General features: G+C 46.9%; 1 protein-coding gene across 17 annotated transcripts in view; it reads left to right on the top strand.

Moving 5' to 3' along the window:
- Positions 1–15,451, top strand: part of LOC138516732 (alpha-adducin-like) — a 1,440,750-nt gene that overhangs the window by 1,209,981 nt on the left and 215,318 nt on the right. For all 17 annotated transcript variants that reach the window (XM_069632078.1, XM_069632071.1, XM_069632077.1 and 14 more), the window contains one exon: positions 4,843–4,999. In XM_069632078.1, coding sequence (XP_069488179.1) covers positions 4,843–4,999 — 157 coding nt within the window. The remainder of the gene's footprint in view (positions 1–4,842; positions 5,000–15,451) is intronic.

The following is a 15,451-nucleotide window of genomic DNA, read 5'->3' as shown; positions in this document are numbered from 1 at the left end:
TACAGGTGGGTGTAAAAGCGAGTGAAAGTGTCATTTATGCCCTGCTGCGTACAGTGTGTGTTTCCATCCTCATCTTGTAGTGAGGTGGTGGGGTCTTTGGGGTGCTCTTTACGGCAGAGCCAGGCGAGTAGTCTGCCCGGTCTGTCGGCCTCAACATGTGCTCTATTTGTTCTGGCAGTATAGTCAAACTTTTCCATCCTGTTCCATGCAGTTAGGTTCCGCTCTCTAAGTTTCACAAACTCCTCTTCCCTCTGTTGGGTGTCTACGGGGGTAGCCTCAAGTCGCTCAATCTGCCGTTCCACTAGGTCTCGTTCTTTCCTGAGCAGCTTCTTGATACCTCCCGCCTTTGCAATTACTTCTCCCCTGGTTACCACCTTTAGAGCCTCCCACACTGTGCTATTGTAAGCTACACTACCGGTGTTAACCTCTAGGTATGCATCAATAGAATCGCCTAATTCTTCTCGGAAGGCTGGGTCCCTCAGGGCGTCTGTGGGCATTTTCTACATGGGAATGGAGGCTCTGGGCCCTCCGTGGTTCCATGTTATCAGAAGCGGGGAGTGATCAGAGAAAGTCCTCCCCAAGTATTGTGCTCCCTCCACCCGGGGTAAGTGTTCCCTGTCTCCGAATATATAATCTAGTCTTGTGTGTAGCTTATGTGGGGATGAGCAAAATGAGTATTTGCGTGCTTCAGGATGTTTTTCCTGACACACATCTGTCATTTCCAGCCTCCCCAACATGGCGGATAGTGCTGTCGTAGCGGTCGATGGGCCTCCTAGCTGTGGTGTGGATCTGTCCAGCCGTGGGTCGTGTACACAATTAAAATCCCCCCCCAAATAAAGAGATCGTTCCTGTACTGTGCAACCCTAGGGTACAGTGAGTTCAGGTAGGACGGTATGTTATTGTTAGGGAGATAGGAGTTCATGATGCATACTGCTTCTTGTTCAATGAATCCCCAAATTACGACGAACCTACCTTCAGGGTCTATCTCAGTTTTGTCCACCCGGAATGGGAGCTGTGGGTGAATCCAGGTGTAGACCCCTCTTGCGTATTTAGAATAAGTGGTACCAAACCCCTGTCCACCCCAATGTGTTGGTAGCTTGGCCACCGAGTCCGCCGTGCCGTGGGTCTCCTGTAGTAATGCTATCATTACCCCTTTTCTGTGCAGGTAGGTTTTAATGCTGTTCCTTCGGAGATAAGTCCTTAGGCCCCTTACATTCCATGTCATTATTTTTATGGTGGTCGCAGCCATAGGGGTTTAGTAATGGATCTGTTAACCAGGGGTCGGTCTGTGTTGGGGTTGGGGCACGAGCCTCATCGTTTCCTCCCTCCCTTCACCCCTCCCTCTGTGTCAATTGGAGACTTATTAACATTAACAATCCTCACTCTAGTGAATAACGGTAACAAACCTTTCAACTCAAAACTGCCCCCAGCAGTTGCCTCAAACTTGCAGCGCTCGCGGGCACCCGGTCCTTCCAGGCCTTTCCGGGCCTCCCGGTGTGGGTGGTGTGTCGGCAGTCGGCCTCCACGTGTTGCAGGGTGGTGCTTCGGCTTCGTTGTAATTTGCATGGGTCGGTGCGCTCCTGCCCGTCATGGCGTACGTAGAGTTGTAGATCTCAAGCGGTCCGGTATTCATACGGCAGTTGTGCGAACCTTCATTTTCCTGTTGTTTGGTGCTTTCAATGGCCTGTGACTTCATGCGTAGTGCTTTCCTTATCATCAGCAAGGTTGTTGTCCTCAAGCCACATATTTGCTGCTGCCAGAGTCTCAAGAAAGATAGCTTTCCCCTTGTATAGTAGCTTAAGGCGGGACGGGTACAGTAGCATGTACTTGAGGTTTAGCTTGCGCAACCTAGCTTTCACCGGTACAAATGAGTTCCGTGCTCGCTGCACCGCGGGGGTATAGTCTGGGTAAATGACTATTTTGGCGCCATGTTTCTCGATCTCCCCTCCTTCTCTTGCGAATCTCAGTATAGTCTCTCTGTCGCGAAAGTTCAAGACTTTTGCAATAATAGGGCACGGTCGGGAGCCCCGAGGGGGCCTCTTCTGAAGTGATCTGTGGGCCCGTTCTATTCAGAAGCCCTGGGTCAGTTTGCCGGCCCCGATTTCTTGCAATAGCATTGTTTCTACGAATTCGGTCAGGTCTTCCGGTACCCCCAGGATTCGGATGTTGCTGCGGCGGCCACGTCCTTCGGCCACGTCCTTCAGCGTCCTCTGATTGCGCCTCTAGCCGCGCTACTTGCAACTCAAGGTCTTGGACCTTAGATTTAAGTTCTGTGGTGTCGTTAACATTGTCTTGGAACGTTGCCTCCGTTGTGGTCACCCTTTCTGTAAGGTTACGGACGACCTGTCACATCAGTTGCATGTCCGACTTCATTTTATCGATCCTGGTTTCGATGGATGTTCGTAGCGCTGCTATGGCTTGTAGCACTTGCGTATTTGTCGGATTGTCCTCCTTAGCCGTCGGGTCGTCTGCTGCCTCTGTCCCCTGTTGTTGTTTCGCCCGGACCGTGGTGAAGGAGTCCATGGTCGCGGTTTTTAATTTGCTTTTGGGGGGTGACATCGCCTGCCTTTGGGCGTGCTCCGCTGCCTTTTCCCATTCAGCAGGGACGTGTATGTAGGGTCGATTGCGAGGGCGGTTGTTGCAGATGGGGAGTAGTCAGCCCGCAGATGTTCCAGTGGGAATCGCTCATCGCCTTCTATCTTCTTCGTGTCTCTCCGTGTCTCTCGCGGCCTCCCGCCAGCCAGCGCCTCTCCTGCACGCAGTCTTGCGCCGAGGGTCCCCCCCCTTCGTCTCCTCCTCCCGGCACTCGGTCTTGGAGATAGAGACCCGGGTCACAGCCGGCCGCGGGGGTCCCCCCCCCCCCGGGGTGTCGGTGGATCACTGGGTTGGACGCTGTGGGCCCTCCTTTCTCGCCTCCGGAGGCTATCCGCCCTCCGGCAGTGCATCTCAGATGGGACCGGCGGGCGCCGCCATTTCGTTGGGCCAGGGCCTCCTCTCTGTTCGCTTCGGATAACCGTTATCCCTGTCCGATTTTCTTGCGGAAACTTCGTCGAGGGTAGGGAAACAGTTCTTCTTCCCGTAGTTACTTCAGGCGTGCTTGTTCAGCTTAAGCAGGCCGAACGATTCGGTCCGTTGTAGGATCTCGGGCAGGAACGCGAGGAGAACACGTCCTCACTCCATGCGCGCTGGCCACGCCCCCCTTTCCTTCCTTATAACTCAATATTGCAATGGTGCCCACAAATAAGTGTTTTTACTGACCTCAAATGATGTCACTCTATGTGCTGAAAAATGTATAACATATGAAAAGTTATTCACCTGACTTATTGCTTCTGTTACAATTGAATCCTAACTTGTGGGACTAATGTTACTATTAGTTGCTCCTTTTTAAAGAATGCTTTAAATATCTTTGTGTATATAAATAAATATTTATAATATAACTTTAAATGTGTATGTGTTTACTGATTTCATTGTATAGCTCTACAGCTCACATTACCCCTCTTAAGATATGCCTGGCTACTCAGTCACACTACCAACTTGTTTAGTACAGGCCTATATTAAAAGGTGGGTTACCTAATACCAAGAGATAAGTCTTGTGTAGTCCCACACCAGTTGGACTGCATCAATTGTTACCTGACAGTCCCTTTTCGGGTTTTGAAAATAAATCATGTTATACTCTTCGACTACCACTAGATATCGGCCTATGCATAGCATGTAAATCTAAGCAGATACAAGCATCAGAAATAGGATTACGGTGAGTAAAGTGTGCCATATAATATATATGCACAAGCTAGGTCAGAGGCAGAGATCCATTTCACTGGTATTGTTTTAGAACTCTCGATTTTCCCACCTCGTTCTATCATAACCTGTAATTGATCAGCGCACAATATTTAGCATGTCAAGCATGCCTCTTAAAGGCCTAGCCTATAAGGAAATCGGGAGATTTTAAGATTGACACTTTTGAAAGGGCCAGTGGGGTAGAGCCAGATCCTTGTAAGACATGAGTGATGAGGAAATCACATGCAGCAATGAGCACTTATCACAGTGTATGCATCACGCCAGCTCAAGACGTAAGAGGGGGAACTCGGACACAAGGCCCATTCAGTCGTTTGGCTCTCTGCTGAGACTGCCAATAAGTGATAGTACTGTGCCATTGAAGGACACAGCAGCACTCCTGAAACTCCAGGTATTGTCCAGCATGGCAGTCCCGCCACAGATGTGCTAGGGCATCCCCCAACAAAGTCTAGCATCTCTGCTCTGAAGTGATGGTAATTTCCAATTAACTGTATAGCAGCTTTACTGGGAAAGGCCCACCCTGTCCTATTTAAAGAGAAGCAGCCCTTTTGAGGAATGCTGGCTGGGTGCCATTTAAAGAAAAGCAGCCCCTCTAAGAAACACAGTACTATTTAAAATAAGTCTATTTAAAATAATATATAATGAGAAATCGGGGTATTGGGGCTTGGTGAGTATGGCAGACCCGCTGATAGGTGCTGCTACTTTCTCCTTTAAATGTTGGATTTAGTAGCTAATAAACTTACTTACTGTGGTGCCCTTGTAGCTTTCCTAGGAAGGACAGGTTCGAAAGCCATACATTTGAAAGCCGCTCACACAGTTTTATGGTGTATTAGCAAAGTCCTTACTGTCTTTTATAAATGGAAGGAGCAATGCCACTGAACATCCACAGGTAATTTGGTGAGTGCCTGTTGCTTCCCTACACATAATGCAGTTTACTGACATTTTTAAATAGTTCTCATTCCCTATTGTGCCCTATCCTGTTAAGGTTATTTAAACAACAAATATCTGTTACAGTGTACATAGCTCTCTTTTTTTATCTTTCCTCACCAGGGAGAACTGGTAACGGCATCTAAAGCAATCATCGAAAAGGAGTATCAGCCAAGAGTAATAGTTAGCACAGCTGGACCTAATCCTTTTAACAAACTCACAGATCGAGAGTTGGAAGAATATCGCAAAGAAGTAGAACGGAAACGGAAGGATTCAGAAGGTGTGTTCTTTTTTTAACATTGTATAGACTAGGACTGTGGTCTTCAAACTGTTCAATTTCTAGCCCCTTTAAAGGAAAAAAGTGTTTGGTTGGGTGAAATTACGAATATGCTGTAAAGATCAATGGCAAATATTGAAAGAACACAAGTAGCACCTTTTTATGGGTGTTTGAGGTGACATTATAAAAAAAGTGATGTTTAGGTTGCACAAACAGCAATGCGTACTCTCCACAAGGCATGGCTCTAATTGATGATGAATGCGCCGCAGACAGCAGCAAAGGCTGAACTGCGCAACCGATGATGAATAGTTACAGCGCAACATAGCAGCTGTTAGGGAGAATGCTCGTATAAGGCTAATTTCCCAAACCTAGTGAGTCCCCCAGCAGCTTTGCTGGATTTTTTTTTTCTCCTGCTAAGAGTGAGACTCTTTTACTCCCACTCTTAGATATGATTTGAGGTATGTTGTTGACTTATTATGTGCTTATGGGGATTCTTTTTACTCCATAGGGTATCATCCGTTTTTCTGTATGTGTGGTACACCGTGCAGTACCACCGGGGTGTCACAGTGACCCCCAAACATAGACTCCATACCCTGGGACTGACTACTGTCTCCCAGGGCATGTAAAGTCACCATTGGCTTTACTAGTCCAAAATTGTGAACAGAACCAGTACAAACCATCATATTATGGAAGTACTGGTAAGGGGTAATTCGATTGCCCCTGGGTCTGTTTTCGAGGGGGAACTATCCCGCCCCCCCCCACTCATCGAGTTTCTGGCTGGTGGCAGTGGTTACCATGCGAAATATTACACCGGAATATTCTCTATGGGATTTTCCCATTGATTTTAAACGCACCACTTTTTGGTGCAATGTTAAAGATAACGCTGGTTTATTTATTTAATATTAAATCACTGGTTGGGTCTTATTGCCAGAACTCGATTCTAAAATGGCGTTTGTGTCCGTCTCTGTAACTCTGACCAAGGTCGAGCCCTTTGTTCCACTATTTTGGCGGGCTTCTCCACAGAAGCCCTCCAAATGGTACTACTCTGGCTGGGCTCCACAGGAAGGGTGGAGGGGGGAATTGGCACCTTGGACTGCGTTGCCTTAGCAACCCAAGTCGTACTCTACTCTAATTGACCCAGTGGTGAGCCGCCCGGCTCACCACTTAGCATGTGTGATTGACAGCTAGGCTGATGACTGGGGGTTTTTCTGCATAAAAGCAGGGCCTTTGGGACTGGAACTTCAGAAGTCGTCACAGGACCTAAGAATCCGAAGAGGGAAGAAGCTGAGCCACCTGCAACCGCCGACGCCACCGGTGAAGCCCTGCTGCAACAAACTCACCACTTTTCCAACGACAAGAGAGGATCTTCTGCTGGAGAGTCTTCTCCCTTTGAGCTGGTACGACCAACCAGTTTGCCCTTTTTCGCTTCCAAAGACGTCCCTTTTGTCGAATCGTCTGTGCCAAGCACCCCGGCGGCCGGATAGCCAAGCTCACCACTTTTGACCGCGAATAAAAGGAACGCATATTTTAATCGGGAACTCCGCGGCTGGTTTCATCCCTGTGCAGTGCAACGACTCCACGTCCCCTCCTCGATGAGATCTTCTCTTCCCCTGGTCGGAACCACGAACTTCAACCACTGCCAGGAACAACTGCCCCCGCTGGAGCTTCCTTTCTCTTTAAGGTACTGTGTCCTGCCTGACCTACCTTTCTACAGATTGCTAAAGATGACCCTTAAATCCTTGGCTTCTAAACTGGGTTGGCTCCAGGCCTTCTACCTATATCTTTTGAATCACCCCAACCTCTTTTGAACACTCTGCAAAGACTTTCAGTGCACTTTAAACCTTGTGCTCCTGGGCACATTTCGCTCTGCTCCATTTAAAGTGGGCCTAGCCTATGAACTTTGGCTCTACAGTATAACATGCCTTTCTCCCCTTGCCCTGAACTCTTTAAAGTGTTGGGAACTGTTTTATTTTATGCTCTGCCTTTTCACTTCCTTTTGACCTAAACTATTGGAGTGCCATCTGGGTTAAGCACTCACCTCTGTCTTAACAAGTAGTTGTGCTTTAACCCTGACTTGTCTGATAGTTATCAAGGGAGGTGTGTATACTTACCTGACTGTGTTTTAACTTACTTTTCATTGAGAGTGCTAGCGTATTGCCTAAAGTGTGTTTTAAATAAATAACTATATACTTTTTATACAAAGCTCTGGTCAGTGTTTGTTTGCTCTACTGTGTTTTGGCCCTATTGTGTATACTCTATATACTGCCCTACTCTTCTTGGGAGAAGTCTGACTGCTCAGCCACAGCTACCAGGTAAATCTGGGTGGTGCGGACTGCTACCAATTGGGTTTACTGCTTACTCCTGTAGTCTTAATATTTTTGCAGTGTTCCCCAAGGGAAGTGCACAGGATTCTGCTTAACAGCGGCAATGCAGGCTCCTGCCCATCTTACTCTATCCTTCTTGAGCCAATTCTGCATTTCCTGAACTAGACTACTGTATCAGCATACACCTTATCCTCCAAAACATCTCGTGTACAACCTTCAATTGATTCAAAGTACAGCTTCCAGTTTCAATCTGAGTCTGAAAAAATGTACAATCACATCAAGCGAGACCTAAAGGCCCTCCACTAGTTTCCCCAGGAAAAAAAGTATCGAATTTAAGGCTTTATACATCATTCACAATGCTCTGCATGGCAAGGCCCAGATTACCTCTCCGCCAGGCTCTTCAAAATGTAGCACTCATCTGTAACATGAAGATCTGTGACTGTCAGAAAAACTGTCTCCTACAACTTTCAAGAAGAAGAGCCTTGGGAAACGCTTAATCAGTGCCATTATGTGGAACTCCCACCCACCCTATTTATAGCACAGTGACCAACTTTCAGGAAAAAACAGATTTTAAATTAAACAAGCTTCCCCACTAGACTGATATTTTTCTCTGTTTGAACAACAGAGGCTCTGTCTCCGGCCCTCAGGCTGCAAGACTTTAACCTGTAAACTTGGTTCTTGCCCAAGCCTCCTTTATGAGCGAGAGTTTCAGTCGCAGGTGTCATTGTAAAGGAAGGTTTATTCAGCAACATTCCCCCGTTGATATGTATGAAATTCTCAGCACATGTGCTTCTGATTTGGACCATGACTGACATTTTGTGGTGAGTAAGGTCTTCTTAGCCTCACTTACATAATCAACTCACAAAACTTTTAATGCTTTTCTGTGCTTTTTTTTTCCCAGCGTTTGCATTACAAAACGATGTCTGATGGGTGTCACAGGAGTAACTTCAATTCTCAGAGGAAGGTCAAGGGTTTTTATTGAACCTAGCAATGGCCCTAGTGTGTGTCTCTTTATTTCTTTTTCTCCACCACCTCACTATATCAGATGTCCGTAATACCAGGTTAGTATATAGTGATGGTTTACCCCCAGTATGCTAATCACTAAATAAGTTAATCTAAAGGTTCTTGAACTCATTTCTCTAACCTCCCTCAGTGACCACCTAACTTTCCCTACTCTAACCTATTTTAAGTTTTCTATAGGGATATGGAATAGTGCCTTGCAAATGACCAGCTTGAGTCAGGCTTTTGCTTTCATGCTCATTATCTCCTCGGCTAATCCTGGCTTCTCACCTCCTCACACTCCACCCACCTCTATTCATTTCTCCCTGCCCTCTCCTGTCCCTTTGGACCTTTTCACGCCTCCTGGTCCTCGCCTCCACCGTTAGTTGTTACCATCTACTCTGCTGTTACTACTTCCTCCTGCTCCACTGCTATTCCCTCCTCCACTCGACTACTCCTTCATCACTCAACTATTCTGTACTCCATCTACCAATCTACTACTCTGTTCTCCACTTGACTACTCCCCCACCGCACACCCACTCTTACTACCACTCATGCACCCTCTTTTCACCCAGTACAATCCACTTCACAGTCACGTCTTACACTATCTTGTCTAAACACATACCACACTAACATGCACACACACTATAGTACCACTTTCACTGACTAGCCATTACATCACCTTTTCTAGACCCCAACTCCACACTCTGCTGCTCCTTTCCCCCTCCTGCTGGTCTCTTGAATCATCCACCTTCTCATCCTCTGACCTCACCCGGATAGCACACACTTCGTGCTTGCTGTGTTCCCTTTTTATTTCCCTTCACATCTCTGCTATCTGTCCCTGGCAAGTCTGGCCCTGTCTTCCCCACCGAATAACAAATAGGTGCCTCAAGCCTGTCTACTTCTACACCGGTCCGGTGCAGAAAAACAATGCTGACCTTGGAGTTGGAGTGCTTTCTGCTCCAAAAGTAAGTTTCACGCTTAGTGGGGTTTGTATCCCTGGCTGCAGTCCCTGGTGGTCTAGGGAGCAGGCTGCCAGTGGCTCTGGGGAGTGTTGTGCGGTTCTGCTTGCTGCTGCGTAGTAACCTCTTGGCACAGGAAGTCAGTAGTGGGGAAGTCCAGAGGGCTGCTGTTGATAATGCAGGTCTCGGTCACCTGTAGTTTCTGTGGCAAAGACGGCACTGGCGGGTGGTTAGCTCTTTTCTGCTGCAGCTCTTGATTCTAATTAGCTCTGCTGACTCTGTAAGAAACAAATATTCTTGCAAGCGTTTGCTATATGAGGCATGGTGTGAGACAATTGTGGACTGCACCAAAACACTGACATGGGGTGGGGGGAACAGGAATTGGGGCCCGCTCCGCGGTCACCATACACATCAGCGGTAAGACTTGTCCTGGATTTCTCCCTCGTAGACCTCCCTTGCCCCGGCTGAGATTGGTTCCTATACCCTCTTGACAAGGTCATAGTACTGGCCTTGTCACATAGAGGGACCAACTTCACTGTCCAAAAATATGAAGGGCATGTGGAAGAAATGTGGTATTCATTATAAGTCGTTCAGTGCAATACCACCCATAAACTACTGGGTTAGCAAGTTTATTCAACAGAACCTTAAAACGATGTGTGCTTTGGAAGTAAGATCTCCTTCTGCCATGTTCCTTTCCTGCAGAGAGGTGCTTCTAGAGGGTGTTGATATTAGCCCTTCTGAGTTACGCTTTGGCCATCCAGTCAGAGGTCCTTTGGCTCTGGAGAAGGAAGGTTGGGAAACCACCATCCTTGCACCAACCCTTATTATGATAGACCATGTTCTGGGTGTCAGAAGGAAAATTATATTTGTCTCTGCCATCGTGAGTACCATTTTGATGACAGGTTATGCTTTGATCCAGCATTGTCCTCTAGGATTGATTTTACATCATGTAGCCTATTTTAGCTTGGCCTTACAAAGTTGTATGAAGACTTAGTGATGTAAACTATTTAGTGAACCTGGGCTACCCAGAAAAACTCCAAGAGTCTTCCATTTGAATAGGCTGTGTTAATTTCTCAGATTGCAATAGGGGGCCTTACATTTGTTTTCTGACTGAGAGATATAGGAAAGTGAGCATCTTTCAAACAATGGCTCCATGACTGGAGTCTGTCCTCAACTGACTTTACAGCAGCAGCTGGAATGAAAAACATTTTACAAGCTTGCTCCTCTGTTTTCACTCTTCAAAGGGATAACATGACATTGACACGCTAGATTGTTAACCTTTCAAAAAAAGGTGACATAGGATGTTACTCAAAGTAAGGGTCAAGGTTGAGGTGAACAAGATATTGTACCTTGTAGTGATTGCATTGAACTATTTAATAGTCCTTGGCCTAGTACAGTAATACTGGTACCTAAAGCTGGATCTAAAGATTTGAAATTCTGTATAGAGTACAGATCTCTGATTGTTGCCACAAGCCTGATGCTTGCCCTCTTCCACAAACTCATGAGAAAGTGTTCAAGCTAAGTGCTTTAAAGTACTGAATTTGACCTCACGTGCGTACTTGCAAAGCGTCTTAACCAACTGTGCCAAGGAGAAGACTGCTTTTTCACCTGCAGAAGGTATCTACCATTTGTATTTGTATTTCTCTATTTGTATAGCGCGTCCGGCCCAAAGGCATCTGGGCGTATATCTTAGGTTACAGTGACTTAACAAACAGAAATTGCATTAGCACATACAGCCAGAATATACGTTTCATAATAATTACAAGAAATGTACATTATCTTTACATTCAGATTAAAAGGACAATTGCATCAAGGGTACTTGGTCATGGTAGGTGAATTTAGTGCTGCAGTGATAGGAGGTGAGTGAGAGGGTCTTGAGCGATGAGCCACAATTTAGCTTTGCTCTTGAAGGAGTGGAAGGAGGATTCTGTTCTAAGTGGGTTGGGAAGTGAATTCCACAGTTTGGTGGCAAGGACCGGGAAACTGTCCCCACCCGCTTTTTGCAACTTGAACCTAGGTAAAGAGAGACAGTGAGCTTGGGCTGCTCTCTGAGGACGGCTGGTAGTGTGTGGTCTGAACCGGTCTGTCAGATAATTAGGAGCCTGGTTGGCCAGGCATTTGTGCGTGAGAGCAAGGGTTTTGAAGGAGACTCTTTGGGCTACCGAGAGCCAGCAAAGGCTGCGCCTGGTGTCAGATATGTGCTGGTTCCTTGGAATATTTAATGCAGCCCTGATGGCATTGTTTTGGGTGACCTGGAGCTTGCTTAAGTTTCATTGACTTGTTCCTAGATAAAGGGTGTCGCAGTAGTCCAGTTTCGACATAATAAGAGTTCTGGCAAGGTTGGTGCAGTTAGCTGGGGTGAGGAATGGACGGCAGGCTGTGATGAGTTTGCACATGTACGCGGATGCAGAGATAACGACATTAGTTTGTCTCGAGAGAGATAGAGTAGAGTTGTGATACATGCCGAAGGTTTTAGTATCTTTAGAGACCTTGATAATGTTACCATCGATGATAAAAGAATTGAAGATAGGGTCTAATCTGTTAAGTCGGTGATGGGAGCCCAGGATGAGGAGCTCTGTCTTATCATCGTTAAGACAGAGCTCGTGGTGTGCCATCCAAGCCAGGATGACTGATCAACATCATTTAGGGCTTTAGTGTCCACTATATGGTCTTGAGTGATGGGGATGAGTATTTGGGTGTCATCTGCGTAATTAGTGCAGGTGACACCCAAATAGTTAAGAATATGAAAGAGTGGTTTCGTGAACACGTTGTAGAGCGTAGGTGAAACGCAGGATTCTTGAGGGACCCCGCACAGAACTGGAGATGGTTCAGCGGACGCAGAAGGGGAGAAGACCCTGATGGATCTATTGACCAGAAAGGATCTAATCCAGGTGGTGGCTTTGTCAGAAAAGTGGGCTGCCGATTTAAGATGCTGGCAGAGGATTTGGTGGTTCACCAAATCAAAGGCTGCCGATAAGTCTAGTAATAAAAGGAGGACCAGCTTTCCGTTGTCTTTAAGATCCTCGATTTACGTTTTTAGATCGATGAGGGCAGTTTCAGTTTGATGCCTGGGACGGAAGCCTGATTGTCTGAGACCCAGGAGTTTACTAGATTCCAGATAGTCCTGGATCTGCAGATAAGCAGCCCCGTCCAAAATTTTAACCAAAAAAGGCAGTGTGTGATGGGCCTGTAATTAGTGGGTATACTCTGGTCTAAGGACGGTTTTTTGAGGAGTGGGATAACCCATGCTTCGTTGAAGTTGTCAGGGACGATGCCTGTACTAAATGAAGAGTTTATTAGGGCAGTGATGAACAGAGCTAGTTCATGGCTAGCCTCCTTGATGATAGAAGCTGGGCATGTGTCGCCCTCGCAGTTGGTGGGTTTAGGTTTGCTGATGATGATTTCTACCTCTACGATAGTTAGAGGTGAAAATCTGAATGGTTTACGGGTGAGTAGGATCTGGCTGGTTTTTCCAAAGGGAGTATTGGGCTGCAAGTCAGACTGAAGGCTACTTTTTTAGCATTGATTTTGGATTGGAGTGTTGAGATTTTGTCAAGGAGCACTTTTTTATATTAGAGCACCATGTACTGTCTTTGCTAGAGGTTTCAGGAGGCCTGTTTGGGGATTCAAGTTCTTTAAGTATCTTAAAGAGCTCTTTGGTATTGGATTCTGCTTGCAGGATACGCTTGTTATAGGTATCTTTTTTAGCTTGGAAGATTACCTCTTTGTAGTTAAGGGATGCTAAAATGAGGCCGTCCTTGTTGGCATCAGAGGGGTGACTTTTCCAGCAGGCTTCAGCGTTTCTCCTTTCTTTGCCTAGCACTCTCAATTTGTTTATTTTGCTATTTTTTTTTTGTGGCGTGAACCACGAGTTGGGGTGTGCACGAGGTTTAGGTTTCCGCGATTTAATTGGGGCAATGGAGTTTATAGCTTTGAGCATGATATCATTGAAGGTATCCACTAGGACTGTAGAGTCTGTGCATGACAGTGAGGCATTGTTTAATATAGGTAGGATGAGGCAGAGCAGTTTCTCCCTTGTTATGTCTCTTTTGTTTCTTGTACAAATTGAGGGCGCGATATCCTGTCTAGAGCATTGGTCGTTGGCTTTGATGTTGAAAGTGATCATGTGATGGTAACACCAAGCGCAGGGTGAGTTTGCCACTAGGTTGATACTGCAGTTCAGATCGACCAGCCAGTTAAGGGTTCGCCGCTTGTTATGGGTAGGTTCAAGGATGCGATGGGAGAAGCCCAAATCAGTTAGGGTACTGGCAATGTCCAGTGCTTTGAGGTCATTGGGATCTTGGAAACCCAATTTGAAGTCCCCTAATAGGATCTTTGAGAGTTGGTCGTAGTTTTATCTGCTAGGATGGATGTAATATAGTCTGCAAAGGTGGTGGTAGGTCAATTTCTGGGTGCTGCCCTTTGAAATGGAAAATGCAACTGCCACCTTTCAAAGGCTGGTGAATCATGTTTTTTGAATGGGCAGGATGACCTTTGCATGACTTACCTTGATATTGCCGTCTTTAGTGCAACATGGGAGAGGCATGTTTTCCAACTTGGGAGAAGTGGCAAGCCAGGAAGAGGAGGAGGAGGAGGAGGAGGTCCAGAGGACACATTATCAAAAAGTTTTATGTTACTTAAAAATGTTGCTTAAAGGGGAGTTCCCTTCCTGACAAACTATACCACGGTGCTCGTCAAGAGTCAAAATAACAAAATTGGGCCTCTGTCTGAACCTATCCTCTAAACTGGAATTAGAATAGATATAAATGAAAACTAGGCAGTGTTCTGCCTTCAGAATTGTTAACCCTTCCTGGTTTCATATCCAATGCTTATCTGTAGAAAATCTGACACGATCCACGTTGCCTTGTGCGGGTGTTAGCACAAGCCTCTCGCCCAACCACGGTTTTGGGACCTGCGATTGCGAGTAATGTACGCCTCTGCAACCCTGTGAGGAAGGAGGGTTATCAAATCGTTGGTTGGATGGGAAGGGGGTTGTAGGGACACCAGATATAGGGTTAGGGAGAGGTTGTGAATAGGTAGGGGGAGCTTAGTGTAAGTACTGCTCCTTGACTTCAGTGGTACCTGATGAGACTTGTCCCTCTACTCACACTCATGCACACCTTTGCATCACACTTGCACTCACAGCAAACCAAGACAACTACCACCTGTTGAGTCACATAAGCACTAGATGCACATGATATGGCAGAGTTTGTCAGAATAAACAAAAAAGAAAACTTAGCTTTGTAGAGGGTCCTTGGTTGTCTCCAACACGCTGTCAGGGTCCTCAGTACAGTGGAGGGGATGCAAAAGAGAGCCAAGTGAGAGAACAAACAACCACCCCTATGTCAATACAGTAGTGCACAATTGAACGTGCATTCACCGAACCCAGCGAACACTTCGGTCTATGAGCTTGCTTGGTAATTAACACATGGCTAGGGGACCATTCATGCGGTGTGATCCCTCTGTTTGGATCTGAGGCGCTTATCATAGCGCTAACAAGTAAGCATTTGGATCTGAGCTCTGTTCTAGGCGCGGATTAGTCGGGTTAGGGTTTTAGCATGCAGGGACTGACGTGCGCCCAACTTAACTGCACTCGGAGCAGGGAACGGTGTGATCCGGCTGGGAATGGCTTGCTCCCTGCTGTCGTTCCCCGCTCCAATGTGCTCTGCTGCTGTCGTGCTACGTGCATGAAACTAATCTGCACATTGGGCAGCGGCTGGGGTTTTCCAGTGGGGGCTGCGCCTCTGCTTGTGGTCTCCGCTCTGGTGCTTGTGGCTCTGCAGCGCTGTGCCTTGCTCTTCCCCACACTTATCTGTAACGCGAGGGCCAGTGATTCGTTTCGGTGTGGCGGGCCCCACACATGTGTTCCGTTCAACGGAGGTCAGAGTAGGTTTTGTCAGGTGAAGCTCTCGAGGGCAAGCCCCATGCTGGGGCTGCGCATGCCCAGTCAACGGTCCGTGCCCAAGACTGCCGTTTTGTAGTTCTGTTGCCGGGTATTGTAGTTCGTTGGGTTCCCCAGTAGTTAGCTGTGCAAAGCGGGCAAAGCAATAGTTTGTAGGGGTGCCTGAACCGGTCTACTCCCTGTTGCTGCAGTGTGCTGCCTGCTCTCCATGTGGCAACACCAATCTGGTGTTCCTTGTGCAGCCTGCCTGCCTGGTCCCTGATAAAGC

The sequence above is a fragment of the Ambystoma mexicanum genome, chromosome 6q (genome assembly GCF_040938575.1).
Source record: "Ambystoma mexicanum isolate Mex_15411 chromosome 6q, UKY_AmexF1_1, whole genome shotgun sequence".
Lineage (NCBI taxonomy): Eukaryota > Metazoa > Chordata > Amphibia > Caudata > Ambystomatidae > Ambystoma > Ambystoma mexicanum.
Note: the sequence above shows the minus strand (reverse complement) of the source record. Positions and strands in the feature narration are given on the sequence as shown.